Source organism: Opisthorchis viverrini (genome assembly GCF_000715545.1).
Source record: "Opisthorchis viverrini unplaced genomic scaffold opera_v5_293, whole genome shotgun sequence".
In the NCBI taxonomy this organism is placed as follows: domain Eukaryota; kingdom Metazoa; phylum Platyhelminthes; class Trematoda; order Opisthorchiida; family Opisthorchiidae; genus Opisthorchis; species Opisthorchis viverrini.
The window spans coordinates 366,034-384,760 of NW_008751951.1; the positions used below are offsets into that span (position 1 = coordinate 366,034).

General features: G+C 41.0%; 1 protein-coding gene across 1 annotated transcript in view; it reads right to left on the reverse strand.

Moving 5' to 3' along the window:
- T265_09657 (hypothetical protein) overlaps window positions 1-18,727 on the reverse strand; it is a gene marked incomplete at both ends in the record, with an annotated part of 94,033 nt that overhangs the window by 13,796 nt on the left and 61,510 nt on the right. The window contains one exon of the mRNA XM_009175806.1: window positions 6,217-6,360. Within this exon, the coding sequence (XP_009174070.1) occupies window positions 6,217-6,360 (144 nt within the window). The remainder of the gene's footprint in view (window positions 1-6,216; window positions 6,361-18,727) is intronic.

The window sequence follows — 18,727 nt, forward strand, 5'->3', positions numbered from 1 at the left end:
AACTGTCTCAGCATCCACTCACATTTTAGTAAACATTTCCAGTTTAACAAAATGCAATGCGCCGCGTGTCGTGCATATATTCGCTTGATCACGCCTATAAGTACATCTCACGGGCAGCCATTTTCGTTGCTGTGCACGTGAATGGCTACTTCGTCCGACCAATTATTTCAACAAACATACAAGAACATTTCCGACAGCAGATGCAGGTACTGGAGGGTGCCAAGCTGGCTTGGTCCAGCCTACAACAAACATTCGTAGAAATGGCCATATACCACTTAAAACAAGTGAAATCAATTAAATTCGCCAGTTTCCTGGAGGATACTTCTAACCGTAGGTTTGGTCACACGATGTTTGGGGGCGTGGCCTTCAATGACGCTTCCTTATGCGCAGATCCATCATAGGACTCCGTGGGTACGCCTTGGGCATTCAACTCAGTAATGCTCAATTTTCCACCAACCAATGAGAGAGTATGCTCGCTATTCAACTCTTCGTACTAAATGGTGTTCGGGTAGGCTCTCACAATCAATCTAAGCACCGTGCACGATCGAAGTAAAGATGTTTCTGAACCTTGGGAGCCTTGTTCCCCCAAAAGAATCCGAATTACTTGGGAGAAAGATATGAAAATTTTCCTCTTTGGATAGCATAGACAGCATCACTGTTCAGAAGTACTGTTATCCTTGATATAAATTACCTTTTTTAGTCGTTTTCGGTAACACCAAAACGGTGCATTAGTTTCTGGTTGGTCCAAATATTTAAGTAAAAGTCCTCGAATAAACCCTCAAAACGTCTGAGTAGCATCAGGGTATTCAGCGGCACCTCTTAAGCTCTTGAGGTTTTTCGACTCTACTGTCAACTCTCAGTTGCAACAGTTAACTATGAACATTTGAAACTTGGTGACTTCCGGTACCCGCTAACGAATTTCAGATGTCTCTGCTTCGGCCGTAGGTCAATCTGAGCCATAAGCTGGAATTTGCAACCATATGAGACACTATAGAGACATAAAATTGACTGCCTTGATACATTATTCTTCTTTATCCTCCTTTGAGCAGAAATTTACAAGTTACCTAATAACAATGGCATACTAATTATTCAGCTTCGATGCTGAGGTAATTATGAATTCTATTTGTCAGACGACCGAGGTTGAAGTCTCCCGGAAGAAGAGAAGGAACTTCCATAGGGATAAAATTTGGCACCCGAGATACCCAGCTTTAGATCAATACAAGTAGAATAATCATTCCGGAATAATGAGAGGACTGCGCGGACAAAGTTTCTTAAAAAAAAAACTCGATAAATCCGTCAATTACTTGTTAATAATGCTTTAGTTTCGACTTATATAATCATCTGTATACCAAGTTGATTTTGACAAGAGATTCAACTGGAGCCATGCTGAATATCTCGTTTATGATTTTCTTACTCAACCGAATGTGCTGTGCCAAGCCACGTCATTTTTCACTTCATGAACCGCAGATGAGTTTACGGCAAAATCATGAGTAGTAAAGCAGGGCTAGGCAACATATATATTGCGACATCTCAAATATCTCACCAAGTGAAACATGAGATAGCTTGGTGCAGTACATTCAGTTGCTTATGAACATCATTCAGTTGCGTTCTCTCGTCAAAACCAAATCGGTAAAAATGGGTGTTTCTCGACAATTTAGTGCAATTTAAGTTCAAGTAGAATATAAGTTCGATGGAAACTCTGGAGTGTGACTAGTTTATGAGCCCCAAGGGGGGCGAAACCGGTCGTGGGCTATTGGAGGGTTTTCAGCATCCTTAAGAGTAGTAAAATAAGTCCATGCAAAACTTTAGTTTTTTAAGAAGCTAGAAACTTCTTCCATTTCACCCAGCAATGCATGTAATTCGATAAAAACTCCTAAATAACAAACAATGGTCGTGCATTCTATAGATTGTTACTTTCATGTTGATGTTTTAGATGTCTCACGAAGCATTGGACGAGACTGTCAATCGATATCATTTCCATCTATGTCGAAACGGGTTTGAATTACCGTAGAACAGGGAGGTACTTATTTGTTTCATCATGCAGGTTCTAGGAGGGATATTTAGAAACAACACCAGTCGACTGATGTTTTAACCTTACAATATGTCGCAGAATTCAGGGACATTTACCCGTAGATGCGGAACCAGGCGAGCTGGCATTTTTCCAACATTCATGTCACGTTTGTTTGCTCACTTTCTATATAATACTCATTTGGTGCTCGGACATAACTTTATCAGCTTGCAAGATTTTCTTGCGCAAAAAATAAGTAACGGGTTTGGACAAACCGATTGTGAAAAAGACTATTTTATCAACTCCATGTTCTATATCGAAAGAGTGGGGCAGATGTCCGTATGTGTGTGTGGGTGGGGGTTGGTCCTGTAGACACTAGTCTCGGTGGGTCCACTCTAAAATACAACAAATCTGCATTCTCGTCCTCTCAGGTTGAACCGAAACGCCCCGAAGACTAGTATTTTCAGAGGTAGCTATTAAAACGGTCGATTGTGGAGATTTTACCGGTTTCTAAGACTGTGGTCAACTTTCGTGCCAATCTAAAATAGATCATCCATATTTCCGTCTTCTTAAATGATAATGCAGAGGAAATGTAACGAAAATTCAACTGAAAGTCATCAACATGCAGCCACTGGGAGTTGAAACTTGGATCACATTGAATTCATGCTTCAGTTGTCACTGCAATTGTTTTCACCTGAATTCACACAGTAAACTCGCTATTGAATCTGAGGCTCGTGGATACGGATTATCATGTACCAACAATGTACCCTATTCGTATCTGTGTACTGACAGTCTTCTTATCAATGGAGATTTCGAACTGTGAGTGAAAACAATCTATGCTGAGAAGTCGAGAAGCACTTTACAGCTCTTTCATTGGGAGGATCAGCATAGTGCATCTCACGTAACTCCAATGGGGCGTTTTAAACATGTTAGTATTTTGAACATTAAAAATTTTGGCCAAGTTGGTCGATAGTGGGGCCAGCTCACACTTTAGTGAATGATGATTCCTAATGACAATGACACAACTTTCCTGCGTTCCAGGATGGTTTGGTTTCATTCATATCACTGAATCCTCTGCAAAACTTCCAAATCTCCGCACACCATTGTTGATCTGTAAGTGGCTCAGAGGAAGAATAAAATTAACTCGATATGTAAAAATTCCATTCGAGAAGTGATCATTAGAGGAGCCACGTGTGCCACTTGATATAGATGCTGTGATTGAAGGATGAGTTACAGTACATAATGTCTAGAGGCGAGCTGATGACACTGCTTTTCAGCCACTGTTTGTGGAACCGTAAGGTTTCCAAACACCTAGCCGGAAGGTCGCGCGTTCGGAACGCTCTGCAGTTTAGCGAAATGCTTACTAACGGTTATCCTCAGTAATGATGAAGCAGCTATGCAGTACTTTGCGGTTTTTCAGCTTTGGAAATCCCAAATATGAACGTGTAATTGTTTCCTCCGTTTATTCCCACTTTGCTATTTTAATTTATGTCAATCTTTTTCCTCATTGTGAAGAACAAGCTACACGTGCCTTAAACAAAGCAAAATAACGCAGTGTTACGTCGCGACCACCAGCATGTAGCTGAATGTGGTGCACAAAGGCGGCTCAAGTTAGCTTTCAAGTACAACTTAAGAATGACCAGGAGATTCGGAACTAGGTTTATCTAATGAGTCGGAAACCGACCAGGGCATTGGTACTAGGCTTTCCAACAGTTCCCACCACATCTGAAAACTTAGTTCAATGTTCTGAACACTGTTTCAGCTAGGACATGAGTAGCTGTGTGCAACACATTCGGCCGAAGGATACGGTGGTCAGGAAAACCCAGCTGCGTCCCTAGGTGCAAATCAGAAAACAGTTCACGATTTTTATTTCTCACATTCATGTGGAACAATTTGTACCTGATCAGGCAAACAATCACTAGGCTATTAATAAGCACCGTCAGCCTAGTGTTCAACAACTGGGACTTCTGTCCCAAAGACCTAGGTTCGAATCCTCACAAGAGCTCTTTGGAGTCGATTGCTGTTTCCCCTGGAATTGTGAAAAGCAAAAGCTCTAAATGTACATCCATTTCGTCATCAGCCAAGACTCAAGACAGTGGCTGTCTGTACGGATTTAAACCTCCAAGTCTGGTCGTGGTGGGTGTTACCGCTAACCTAGAACATCAAAATCTTTGTAAACTTCCATTTCCTTATGATTTTTCTGTGTTTCTTTGCATCCTTATCTGACTATTTTTGTGTAATGGTCGTACTTATTCGGTTTCGTGCATTTCCTAAATTCCTCTCAAATATCACACAAGTTTCCATTGGCTAATCCTCAGTCACTTACCAGTACAATTATGATGCTTTCAAAATGATAACATACACAACATTTTGGTATAAACTTATCGTTTATTCCGTATTGGAAAGCCATCCAGTGGTTTTATGGTTGTTCACAATGTTGGAGCAACAATGAACTTTTGATTCAAGCTTTAATAATGCGGGTAAAGTTCGCATGTGCCGAAAATCTTAGAAGTATTACTTAGCTGTTACATTCTAATTGGGCATTATCAGCGCCGCACATCTCACAATCTCCATGTAGACTTGGATCGATGAACTTCTTGCTTGTAGTTGAAGGCTAAACTAGTCAACACGTGAACACGTGATGCAAATTGTGTGAGTGAAGGATGAGTGACCACGTAAACTGTCAAAGTACTAATCAGCCACTCGTCACCGAATAGTGTAATCTTTGAACAGCAGTCGGCAACTGCTTTGAATCTCTATAGAGATTCGTGGAATGCGCCCCGCTGAAAAATGGCAATAAGAATGGAACAGCTCTGCAATGCCTATTGGTTTTCTTTGCGTTAGTTGTAGGACGAAATATCACTTGAAGGATTCCAAAAAATCAAACTGGGAACGAAAAATGGCTGCGGCAATTGTTAGCTTGTGAACAAAAATAGCACAAGGAAAAGAGAAATATAGAACCCAGCATCCGCTGTCACACTAATCCATCTTTATGCGGGAAAATTGTCGACAGTTGGAGTATTGCTTAATTGGGGTTTTAATCCTAAAAGGAGAATAGGATGTCATACAAATAAGAAAGCCCTGTTTTCTATGGCTTCTTTGTTTACAGGCGGAGTTGGAAGCACATGCAATATCAATAAGTCGGTATTCTGGGAAAACTTACTACGGTGGGTAGTATATTTTTTAATTCAGATAAACTGCCACTCGAATTCTCTCTGCTTCTCTTTAGAGGAACGTTTCTTTAGAGGAACCAACATCCTCTGAGCGAACGCGTTCTCACTGAATAATTCCTTAATGTACCTGGTGTTTGTTGTGAGTTGTACGCCATAGCTGACAACGGCAAACAACCTGTTCGTTTGCAAACTATTTACTCAGATTTTATTGTTTTACTGCAGTTAACAAACCTGTTTTTGTTGTTCGATGGTCTAACCCACTGTGACGAAAATCTACGTACTGTTGAAGCATTGGTCACACAAACAATGAGGCACGTTCCTAAACAAACTGAATATCGCTTGTCATATGATGACATGTTTTGCACAGAAAAACCGCGGGCTTTTTCGGTTAGTTTGGCAAAAGTTCAAGGTCACAAAGGTAAGCGTCAACCAACTATAGTGCAGGCATTTCGATTATTACGAAGGGTTATGTTAGGAATTCGGGACGATTTCTCTTCACTTCCTGATAAAATTATATCACTGTGAAAGTTGTGCACTACAGTGAAAAGGAAGCTGAAATTTCCCACCCTCACATTGTCGCAAGTACGGATGATTCTCGTAAGAAGGGAATACACCTTTTCTCAGGTCTAAAAAGTGGGGAATTTGAGACTCTTTTGCTTTGATGTATAGCTTAGAAAATACTTTTCCTTCAAAAATAATTATGTATCATAGTTGGCAGTTGTTAAACTTACATAGACCATCGCTACTGTCCCGGACAGAGAAACCGTTTCTATATAGTATATTTTGGATATCAGTGTCGCATGATTTACGTATTTCTCGTCTGAGCATTGAAAAATGTCAGGGATTATGCGCTTTTGGATCTTTTGGTGCTCTTTCACAACGATGACTACCGAGCGGTATTTTCAAATGCTGTGACTGCCGTTTTTATTAGTACCCTATGTCACGTGAAAATGTTCCACATGCTGACAGGATGGAACGACCTTGAACCAGAGGGGGACAAAAAACCCAATGAAGAGGCGTGCCTCGCTCACTCACGAATACTCCATGCCGGGTGATGTACTGAGCGTTTCGGATGCCAACGCTGATACGAAAATCGACCCACGTCTCGTCCGTCCTGTGGGAACCGCCATGGTGGCTGGTGCATCGCCGATTCGTGTAGTAGACATTGGTTTACTGGAACTGAAATACAGAAAAATTGAAGACAATGATGAATCTTTGTGGTATTTTACATTAGACGGAAGAAAGCAAACTTGCTTACTCAAGGAAAACAGCGCAAACACCACGACTAGGATTCTTGAAAAAAACTAAGTTTCCCAAGGGTGAAAAAGCAGTAGATGTTCTTTAGAACCAAAAAAAAATTTTGATCACACTCACAAGACGTCACAAAATACTGATGCAGTTAATCAGGAACGAGGTTGTTGTCATTCATGAATTTCGCTGTGACCTATTCTGCGGATGGAGATTCGACACGAACGTGAAGCCCAGAGTGCTCCTTCGTGTTCACTTCTAGGCTCCGATAGCGTCATTAAAATCTCATCTACACAGTGACTGCTTCTAAAGATTTTTCACGTTGTGACGTCCCAGAAATACAACCGTATGGTAGCATCCTATCTGAATGGGTTATAACATTACGCACCTGTGCCTGCCCACTCTCAAAGGAACTACCAAAGAGTGATTTGGAAAGGACGGGTGGTTCTAAATAACTAACCAACTGAAACAGTCAGGGAAGCAGAAGACTGGACTTGTTCTGATGCCATGTCCCCATCGACCAGGGTCAAGGTCACAGCTCTTCCGTGTTCTCACAGTTAGGCGTAGACGAGAGGGCTTAAAGTCGGAGGTTATCGGTTCGTCAACCAAACGGGGAACCAAATGCACTGTGCACTTAAACGGCTAATCCTAGGTGAAGGTCAGTCTTGGTTAACAGGGATTGTGTAAAGATACGCACGCAACTACGCAGGACTCATTAACAGACATCACTCATATCACCTCACAGAATGCATTGACCATGTCACATCGTTCAGTGACGCAACCTGATTTCCAATTACAACGAACAAACCATTTATTCTAGTTCTTTCAGTATTTGGTTGACGGCACTCCATGTACTAACCTTAGTAGATTCCGGTGGGTAAACGGGGAATGAATCCGTTCCTACTCTGGACTGAGATAAGCTCACCACAGTCCAAACTCAATTACACAGTCTGTGCAAGCAGAGCACCACACATGTGCCAAGTCCCAGGTGGGGAACTGAGAATGTTTGTGACTTGCTAAACATAAAACTCAATTTGTACGGGGACTTGCAAACGTCGCTTGATCTGTTGTGCGTACAGCGACGTTCACCGTTATCATTAGCACATCCTTTACAATACGTCAGTAGAACCGAAAGGTGCGCACCAACCCCCGCCAAAGTACGATCATGTGGGGGCTAACATCACACTCCCCATCCAACAATTACATGGTTTTGGAACTTCAACATGAAAGAAGTACTCTTTTGCATCTACCGTAATTTTGGGAGCTGGTGAATATTCGAATAAAAGTGAATGGGGCGACCTCTTGCTTCTTTCAACTTATGTACCCATAATGAAAAAGACTGGTGAAAATATAGGACATAGTGTGCAAAATTTGCAAGGGATTTACAGCGAACAAATGTCGCCAAAATGTTCGAGAGCCGAGAACACAACAGTCTGGTTATAATCCACTCGGGTTAAAGCAATTTTCAAGTTAATTCCTGGTGATATTAGTGGTACCTATTGTCAAAGAGATGTTTACAACGGCACCGAAATATTGAAAGTGTTAGTGGTTTACTATGGACCTGTTCAGTGAGCAAGAAATTGCAAAAAATGTTGTCTGGGGATGTTTCTGTTCCAAGGTGGCCGCAATTTCCATTTTTGTCTCGGTAGTGTACATAAGTAGTCGTAAACATCATGAAGTAATTGGAAATCATTCCGAATGAGGATACTGTCAACTGAGCCACAACTGTTCCATTGATTCGTGAACTTAAAGTTTAGGTAGATGAACGCACATGGAGAAAGAACGAATTTCACAGTGCTAAGAGAGTTTGCATTCTGATAGATTTCAATTTTTACTCACGACGTTTCTTTTTGAATCATTGTATGCTCCGTTCTGCTTACCTGGTCATCAAATCAGTATGTATTACTGAGGAGGCACATTCTAGAACTCATCAAAAGCATCCTGTAAAACCGCTCTTTGTCACTTTGAAGACTTCCAACTCATAATGCTATCATATCTGTTGCGTTGTAGCCAAGCAAGTTCTGCTCTCAATTTTATTCGGAATATGCTACTCATAGGGTTGCTGAAAATTCTTCGACCTTATTTAGGTTCATGAAGTGGGCGCAGTTCCGACGTTCCTGCCTTAAATTTTTGAGGTGTCAGTAACCTTGGGTATTGTCTCGAATAACTGTACTGCTACTCCTCATGTCATGCCCTGAGGTAACCTTTGTACATCACGTTTGGTTGAAATATATTACTTGACTTTCTCTTTTTACTTGTTATTTATTTATTTCAGGCTAACATCCAGCGTTATATTTCTTATAGTTAGTTCAAAATTGTTCGTCTTCTAGCAAGTGTGGCTTATTCTGCTCTGTTTATCATGCTTTGGTTTTATCGGCTTGACGCCACAACGAAACCCTCGTGTTATTTATTCCCGTTTCTTTCCGCTTTCCAGTCTCCACTGGTCACTGTTATTCACATAGTTTGCGTAGGCAGTTGTCGTCACAGTCTGGCCCAAAGCGATGATTGACTTCACGCCTGATTCATCGTTAAGCCAGACGCTGATGACTGTCACCTTTATTTTAGTTTGATTCACTAGTAACCGGTGGGCTACGAAGCGTTCCGTTTTACCCACTCCCGTGATTAGCAACGTGACGGTTAGGGCAGGTGATTAAAATGTAGTGACAATGTGTCCCCACGTCAGAATGTCCGATCCAGTATGAGTTACTTTGACTCTTGTTTATATATATATATATATATATATATATATATATATATATATACTTCACGTTTTGTAAGATTGTTGTTACGCGGCTTACAATCTTCACCTGGAGACCGTATTAAAAGATTGGATAGTTTGCAAGGGCTGCACAAAACCCAAAGGCGACAATTCAGTTGCTTGATCCACATAATTGTTGGCTACTTCAGCGACTGAGTACGAAGAACATAGCTGGAGTGGAGGGAAATTAGGTTCATATTAAATAAGGAGTATTTATATAATCCGGCGTCTCAGCAATTTCAAAATGCATAAAAAGTTTAAAGTGAAGTTGGAAGAACAGTTGCATCTATGCGCTCATGTTTTGAAGATGCAAGATTTGACTTCTTAAACAAACCAGTTTTGTGCCAGGACGTATGATGTGATAATGTTTTCACTAAAGTCCCTTTACACATTTCTGCTGCTCTCAGAAACAAACAGTTTGCCTGTTTTCCAATATTATGGAGCGCATTAAATGGTGACAGACTGACAAAAATGTAGGAAGAGATTTATTTGTTGAATAAGAGTGACTTTCAAGGTCTCTGCTTACAGTCTTATCAGCGGTAGACTTTATCTGCAACGGAGTTAAATCTAACATCCTTGGGCCAAAAAAATGAGCGTTTTACTCTACGCGGCTGTTTTGAGAGTTCTGAAAAGAGTAACCCGTTTACCATTCAACTTAGAGACTGGATTTCACATCTCACTCATTTGTGATTTGTTAACCTCATATGCTACCTAAACACGAAAGTGTCCCTCAGCGGTTGAACTGTCTTTCCCATTGAGTTGTACGCGAAATAAGGTCATTCAGTAAAGTTAATTCTGCCTGACACATATGGTATAAACGAGCTTTCAAAATTTTACAGACAGGAAACTACTCGATGCCTGTACTCCCAGCAATTTCTACGTTCATTTGAGTCAAAATTGCGAATGGAAATTCTTAGGCAAATATGCATGGTGAATCTTTAGTTAGCGTAAAATTTCTGGATAGCCTAAAGAGTTTCGTGGTCAAAACAATGCTATTCTAAAGTTCTTTTAAAAATGCGAATTGCCCTTGTTAGAGAGACCATTTTGTCAGACGTTTCACGGACGCAGCTACTGCCACTTTCACAGTAGTCGAATCAGAATCAAATTGGTTTGATATGGTTCACAACCAATGATATGGCTTAGATCGTCGGTTCAGTAATTTCGGGGTTTTCCTTAAATGCGGTATGGGACAAGGAGAAATACGGTCTATGAATAGCTTTTTGTAATGCATAATGTCATCATTTTGTGGCTCGTGTTTACTAAATAGTTGAGAAACCCAACGGAGTACTGAGCATTTGGAATAAGAACAAAGCGAGTTTGAACCTTAAGGCCTTCTAGACAATAGTACTTAAGATTCACATATCCGGAGGACAGTGCGAGGAGATTACTTAATTTTACCAAAGACTTTGTCATCTAAGTGGCGTCAGTCTATGATGGAAAGTGGAGAGCATCCCGCAAATATCCACCCTTGTTGGATGTCAACAACTGCGCACGCTCTGCAAATCTGAAAGGAGATTTAAAACCCCTATCTCCTGATTGGCAGCTGTAATCTATGCTTATTGGATAGAACGAAGTATCAGTGAAAGAAAAATGTCCCTTTGGCAAAGGGCAGCAAATAAGCAGTTAGAAGCCATTGGACAAAATATTAATGATCTCAGCAATGATCTCAAAGTGATGATCTCAACATTCACAGTTGTCCTCTTGAACTTTCCAGGAGTTCCGTGAATATTTAGCAATAATGAGGAAACACTGCAAAGCTGTTCAGTGGTTTCCGTACCAACCTTCTTCTTTCATTGGATGCGGAGATGGAGCGCTGATACCTAATCGAACACTACCCTCATATTTCACCAGTGGTATTTGACTGAAGGCGTGACCTACTGTCATTCGAGCAGAATTTGACCATATTCATTCTCCAACCACAAAACCCGGTCTGGTTGTTCAAGCGTTGATTGACTTCTGAACCAAGAGATNCCGTACCAACCTTCTTCTTTCATTGGATGCGGAGATGGAGCGCTGATACCTAATCGAACACTACCCTCATATTTCACCAGTGGTATTTGACTGAAGGCGTGACCTACTGTCATTCGAGCAGAATTTGACCATATTCATTCTCCAACCACAAAACCCGGTCTGGTTGTTCAAGCGTTGATTGACTTCTGAGACCAAGAGATCATGCATTTTGTGTGGCGTTTCTCTTCCGATTGAATCGCATATAATTTGATAAGCGTAGGAAGATATTTCGAAACATTTTGGCACCCTTCTGAAGGATAGTTGATAATGCCAGCCAAAAATTTTGGTTCTCCGTTAAAGTTTCATGGTGATTAAATGTCACAAGGGGGAAACCTTAACTGGTATACTAACGAGAACAGGATACAGTGCTCCACGGTGCATTACTGTCAATGTTTCTGACGCGTCCCCTTTACAACTAATTACACGTAAACATCCATACAATCCACTTACGCGCTGTTCCTATCCGCGGGGTCAGTCTGCTTATTTACTCGGATATTTTATTAAAAAATTGTTCTCGGCAAGGAAATTTCGGCATTGCTGGATAGAAAGCATGTAATTTTTATCAGGCGTTGTAGAGCTATGTTCAGTGGTATGACAAATCAGTGCCCACATTGCGATAAATACATTCACAAGCGATGTGCTTTCTAAAGTTCACAAAGACAGGAGTGTTTACCGTTCCTCACTTTGTGCTGCATTAGGTGAGATGAATAAACTTTTTATGCCTCCGCTGTATTATCCTATATATTGTCATCAACTTAAGGCTAACAAATCTCAAAGTGACAGAGCAGACAAATCACCAACCTACTGGAAACACTGACAGCCTGCAATCACTCTCACCCTAATCCGTGCTCTATCGGTAATTGCAGCCTGTTAATTCTACATTCTAACTGAGCACAAAATTGTACACAGCTGACATTCACGTGCAAACTGAGTTGACGTTAGCAGAAGGCTTGGCTGAATCTCCGCCCAATGCCTCTTCCACGGTATTCTCCCTAATCTAATTCCTCTGATTATTCAGTGAACTAATCCAGCACATGGGAGCTCTATTCTTGTTCTAGGCACTTATTGTCGGGTGGTTGTTTAAAAAGTCGAACAGCTGAAACCCCAATCTCTACAAATCTGAGCCGTGTTGCTACCGATTTCCATTTTTTATGCTATATAAAGCCGAAAGATACACGATCGAAAGGCCAACAATAACGGCAAAAGTAAGAAGGATCTTTAGAAGCGAATTATTGTCACAGTCAAGGTTACAAAAGGAAACACAACTCCCCACGACGTTATATGTTTTTCTCACCTCAATAATCAATAGTGCATCTGTTAGACTAGACGAAATCCACTTGAGTAAACTTTGAATAAATATATTCGCGTCGTGTCTTTGCATACTTATCACGTGTGGCATTTTTATGTCAAATATGAAACGGTAGTTCCCTAGGCTATTTATTGTTTACACAATAAGCCAATGAGATTCGTGAGACCCGTAATTTAATCTTCCGAATGACTGCATGAATTAAAAAGGTTTTGCACTTGAGCAGCCGAGCACGGTTCATGTAACTGGAGACAGGCATTGTAATATGAGACACCAATTCTTCCAAAAAATGAAAAAAACCGTGTTGGGTTTTAACGCAATTTAAAAAGATGAAAAATGGTGCAGGAGCAGCGGTTTTTCACCACTTTGCTGTCTATTGCGGATGTTATTAAAGAAAAGCTGTTCTTTCAGTGCACTCTTCGGCTGTAGAGGGACCGTGCACCCCACTGAAGGAAAGGTGGCTAAAATGCTAGTAATTTACAAACAGGAGAAATTGAGAAAACAGCTAAGAACCTCCCAGATCACAGCACTGACCCGGACAATTATCAGGCAAGAAAAGTGTCCTTAAACCAGGCAATAACATGCACATTTTTGGTTAATTTCCAAATTGGATGAAGCAGGCTCATAAGATGAGGACCTGTTGTTAATGTCATACGGTTTGTCTCTCCACGAATAGATTGAAGTAAACTCCAGTACATAAACTACCACACAGGTTCCGCAAAACTGCCGTATCAGTTAACCCCAGCTGCATTCATTCACTCAAAGAGCCTCCCCGTGGAAAACAGAACAACATCGCAAGCGTGTATATGCTGCCGGTATCAACAGCTATGTTGGAGAACATTACCAAACGGGGTTAATTACTGAGAGCATAACTGACCATTCATAAACAACTGAGTGGATATTTTGGTTTTTCTCTGTCGGTAAACCAAATAGGGTTACTTCACACTGCCGGTAGTCATACAACCCACCCTTATAAACACGTCGTATAAATAGGATGAACGATCTCGCATGCATTGCTACATTTTTGATCCGTTTGGTTGGACCGCCGACGTCGGCGACCATGCGGGTGGAAAACTCACTCACTCGTCAGTCACTGGATTTTCCTCTGTCAAGCATAAATTATAGTCCTGGTGGTTACAAGTCCCGACGGATCGGGAGACAACATTTTTTGTTGGTGCTCCACCTAGTTATTAGATGATCGTCGATCATCATGCTGAATCTCATGGGATGAAGTCCCATAAATTCCTGTAGGACTGGGGCCCTGGCTCGACATGCACCTGGTAAACGAGGGTTACAGCGGTTACCGGATTCTGTGATTACAGGGAGCAATTCATGAATCTGGCATGCGCGATAAAATTTGTTATGAATCTGTCTTTTAGAAATTGTTGTTCTAAAATTGTTGTTCTCCTCACGGGGAACAGATAATTGGAACGTGGAGCTTGGATAAAGGGAAGCACAGGAATCCCTCCGCAAGGAACGAGCAGTTCTGCTGAGTGCTTTTTTCAAGTACATATTAGTTGCTTTTTCGGGTGCAAATTGAGATCAGTCTAATCTAGAATTTCAGTGAGACGAATCAAAACCCATACGCTGTTCAGAGAAGTGACAAATGGGCTATAGAGTTCCGTTTATGGAATCGCAAATCTGGGTTTGATTTGCGGTTGTCACTGCGGATTTTGACGGCAAGATCGAATGCTGAACACTTAATCATAATTTATTTAAAGTTACAAGAGAAAATCATCCGTTGATTTATAGTTTCCCTTTTAATTTACAGACCAAACGAGGAATAACGATTGCACAGACTACCAGTGATCATGAAGCTATTTGTTGCAGTGTAAATTTCGAAGTGAAATAAATTCACTTGGGATGCACTACAGACGATGGGCATCCACCTTTTGTATGCTGCATTATCGTAGCATCAAAATTCGTGCTGGAGAACTGGACGGTTCTGGTCAACAAATTTTTTGGGTAGTCCACACTACGGCCACATTCGGGATCAACGTTAACTTAACTCTATTTTTCTCTTTTGCTCAAAATGGTGTATGTGACGTGGCATACCCTTACGAAGAGCCATCATGCAAAATTTACTTTTCAAAATTCAGAAGACTGTTGATCACTAGGTGCTAGGTAGGAAGTACATTCCGAACTCATAACTTTTGTCATTCAAGTGCATTTTCAATCATAAGCGATCGAAAAACATCTCACCATATGACCTCAATAATATTGAAATCGTTGACCGGACAACTTTAGTGGTAAGGATCAGGAGCTATTCGACGTGTGGGGATAACAAAAACTCACCGTCCTAATCCGTCAGAGCAATTGGAAAAAAATTGATTGCTAAAAAGACTATCGCCAGAATTACTGGTAGCAAATCCAAATTCCAGCTAAGACATTACTCGAAATTTTCGTATCTAAGCAACCCGTTCATACAAAATCGATATACACTGGTACTATAAACCAAAATATCACATATTTTCATAGAGACCTAATATTGCGAGTAGTATGCACAATCATTATTATATTCACATTTTTGTGATATGTTTTACTCCCTTCTTGACAATTGCAATCCAGAAACCCCTTAAGATGCATATAATTGATGCTACATTAGCATGAACCAAGTGAAAAATTACTTGTGAGTTAGTTCAACAAACGTTAGTGATATCGTCCGTTGAATCAAGAACAAATTACATTCTTGGGAATTTGAATGGTAATTTTGACCTCAAAGTGAAGTTGACCCATGTCATGGGAATATGAAATTCAACAGACGAGTGAAAATTCCATTTGGGAAATCATTACCGTGGAACTAGTCAAGACCTGTGAACACGTGATGACAGTGAGTTGCATTCCATCCTGTCTAAATACGAGTTAGTTAGATTGATAGTCGGCCGGTTGTGGCCGAACGGTTAAGTGTTAAAACTGTAAGCTTGGAGGTCACCGATAGGAGATTTGTCTTAGGTTTGTGAGATATTGTACACTGTTACTTGACCTTTCCACCGAGGTTAGACTCATTTAGAGGACAAGGTTCTTATTATCTTGGAACAAGAAAATATTGTGTAGAGAATCCCCCAGACTTTTGTATGTTTTTCTGATTGAGTAGATAAAAGAAAGGAATATTTCATTGTGGTGGATTCCAAAAAAATATACTTAAATGCGTTTCCGTTACACTCGATGGATTTTTGTCTGTACTTTGAAGCTATTGTTTGTTCAGGTGAACCGGACGTTTTGCGATTACCTTTGGTTTATGTGACTGAGTTTTTCCGGGTGCACCGGAGAAGTTGCACTGCAATTCTTTGGGAAACCAGACATGTCTGAAAAAGCGTACGCAATGAAATGCATCCCACTGAGGGATTTTATGGCTTGTTATCCCACTGAGGGTTTTTATGGCTTGTTTAAACGGTAGGTAATGTGTTGAAATATTGTTAGCTCGGGTGAGTTTACTGGTTGATGATCAGGTGGCTGTTGATCTGTTCGCCAAGCTTAGCAACTGGTGGAGAAATGTTTTCAGGCCAATTGTTTAGGCGGTTGTTATGGAAAAATTAAAGCGCGTAGATGTTCCAGATGTATTAAAGGAAGGTACAAACAGGATGTACACTACATCCCATAACAGCTCTGTAGTTTTTATCTTTCAGTAAGTCTGGTGTAGGTATTTGGATACGATCCTTTACGTTTCCCTTTACGGGAGAAGATGTTTTTAAAAAAAGATGTCCACTGCTTCTGCTTTTCCTATTTCATGTATCGTAGTTGGAAAGCAGAAAGGCGTGGTACACTGGACCTATAAACCGCTGACTGTGCAAAAGTGGTCACAACAAAAACGAAGTTAAACAAAACAATAGCTAACTGCTGGGAAGTGACTGAGTCAGGTTTCTCATGTGATGCAATCCGGGTAACTCAGGGTGTGAACGGGCACGTATGCAACCGGTGTAACGGTGATGGGGAGACACGCGAGTAGTATGTGTTGTTCGTAGAATTTTGCTTTGGGTCTATTAAAAAAGGGAGATCTGTTGCGGAATTCTTGGAGCCACTTTGTAACATTTGCTTGAATTTGACCGACGAATGAGTGGAGTCAATGAATCTCCAGGAAAGTTTAAGAAAACTCGTTCGGGAGAAGATCGGTGTCCAGTTTTTGTAACTAAGATGCAGATTAGAGTTTTGCTTCCCTGTTCAATGGTCTGCAGACGGTAATTTGGCATTTCCTAATGCCTTCTTCCTTTTACCGGTAGCAAAGAGAAAGCTGCTGGATTCGTCCGCAAATAAAGGCTGCCTTCGGCATCATTCTTCACTCCGAGGCAATTACATCCATTCCTCTCTTTACCAACTGCAAATCTTTCGTTCCATTTGAACTGCCATTTCCTAATGATCATTTGTTGCATCTTTGTCGATAGGGACTCAATTTTGACGGATGGTTCTGACCGGCTAGCACTGTAGTGGATAAGTTATTTTTCTATTCTACTTCGATGCGAAGAGTTTTTAGAAACAATACATTTTTTTTACCTAAAATTCGTCATTCGAGTAAACTTGAAAAATGAGTTTCCAGGGACGCAACGAACACTTTGCATGTCCAATACGAAGAGTACACGGATGATAACGTCAAGGAGGAAAACTTGCATCAGCAGTTCGTCGCATTTAGGGGAAATTATTCTTTCCTTTGTGCGTTACTGATTTTACTCAGCCGATGAATGATTAAATTAGATATCCGAATTACCGCCTGCGACAGCATAGCTGTTCATTGCCTGAATCTGCGCAATTTCCATTCAGCAGTAAGGTTGACCTAATAAATCCTTCTCACCCAATCTAATTGTCTAAAATAGTGCAAACGTTTCTATGCATGGCGTCAGGGAGACAGAAGTATAGCACAGCGATGCTGAGTGCTTAAACTAGTCAACAAAACCTCTCCTATTACTAAGAATTATTGAACCAACCAATTTTCATCGACGCTTTACTCAAAAGTGGTTTCGATTTTGAGAAAAAAACCACACAGTGAAAAGATTCCTTACATAATAAGCAGAATCCACGCAACGACCTGGTGATTCGTCCGCCCTAGTCATTAAATAGCATGCTTGTCATACTACTGAAAGACTACAAGTAGGTAGACGTTGAGGGCAATGTCCATGGAAAAAGACATAATTGTGAACGATAAAGGAGTTGCAGGTTAGATTGAGTCACGGTACAAAAGACCAAAGAAGCCATACTTCTCACCTCTTCCCCTACAATACTAAATCCTAAACTCTCAACAGCTTCTGACATTCTTGTGCTTTGCAGCAGTGGTTTTTAAAACTGACCATGTGAATTCATTTATTTCTATTCTAAGCTGCGTGATACGCAACTCAGTTAATAAGGTACATTCTGGGTTACCTATCAACCTGCTAGTTGACCTGCAAGTTTACCTGGTCTACGGTGGCCTAAGCCCAGTTTGCCGGGAAATCCTTTTAAATGTGGATTTCCAGTTCACTTATGGTAGTAGTAGTGTGTGGCTGGGGCAGAACGGTGCCACACGGTACATTCCGCAAATGCTGACGCAGTTTATGATGCTGATGAAGGGAAACACCCAAACCGATAGAAAGAACCCGAGGCGTTGACGGTTGGGCAACTGGTCACACAGGGTCACATGACCAGCTCAAAGACAGCATTTACTGCTCCGTGAATGAACGTCAATCACCCTGGCATTAGCAGAACTCCGACATATGCACAAAGTATGCTTCCTCTGGTAATTTGCTTGTCATTGCTTGTTGACCTAGTGTGTACCAAGTCGCCATGTCTGTTTCGTCAAATAGCACCTATAGGTCTGATAAATCATCACCAAAACGAAGCAGGCAGTCGGCTAAACACCTTGAAATTCGAGCTGCCGAGATGAAAGATAGAGAATAATGGCAACCACTAGGATATTGTGTTGTTGGACTGGCTGTCTGTTCTACAACGCACATGTTGATTTCTTCCTGGTTTTACAAAGCAATCCTCCAGCCAAACGGTAGCTTCACACAAAGGCCTCCGTACATAAAAGTAAAGGAAGGTAGATGGAGAATTTAGCATATTACACCGAATATAAGGTTTCTGAGAACTCTTTGAGAGCCAATTACCGGTTCTCTCATATTTGGTAGCCCATTGGGCCGGTTCCCATAGAGGTTAATTGATTTCTGTGAAGATCGAACTGTATATAAACGGTGAAGTGTATTTGCGGATTACGCCACGTAATAAATTAACTTGTTTACTGCTTGTTAAGCCGCACAAAT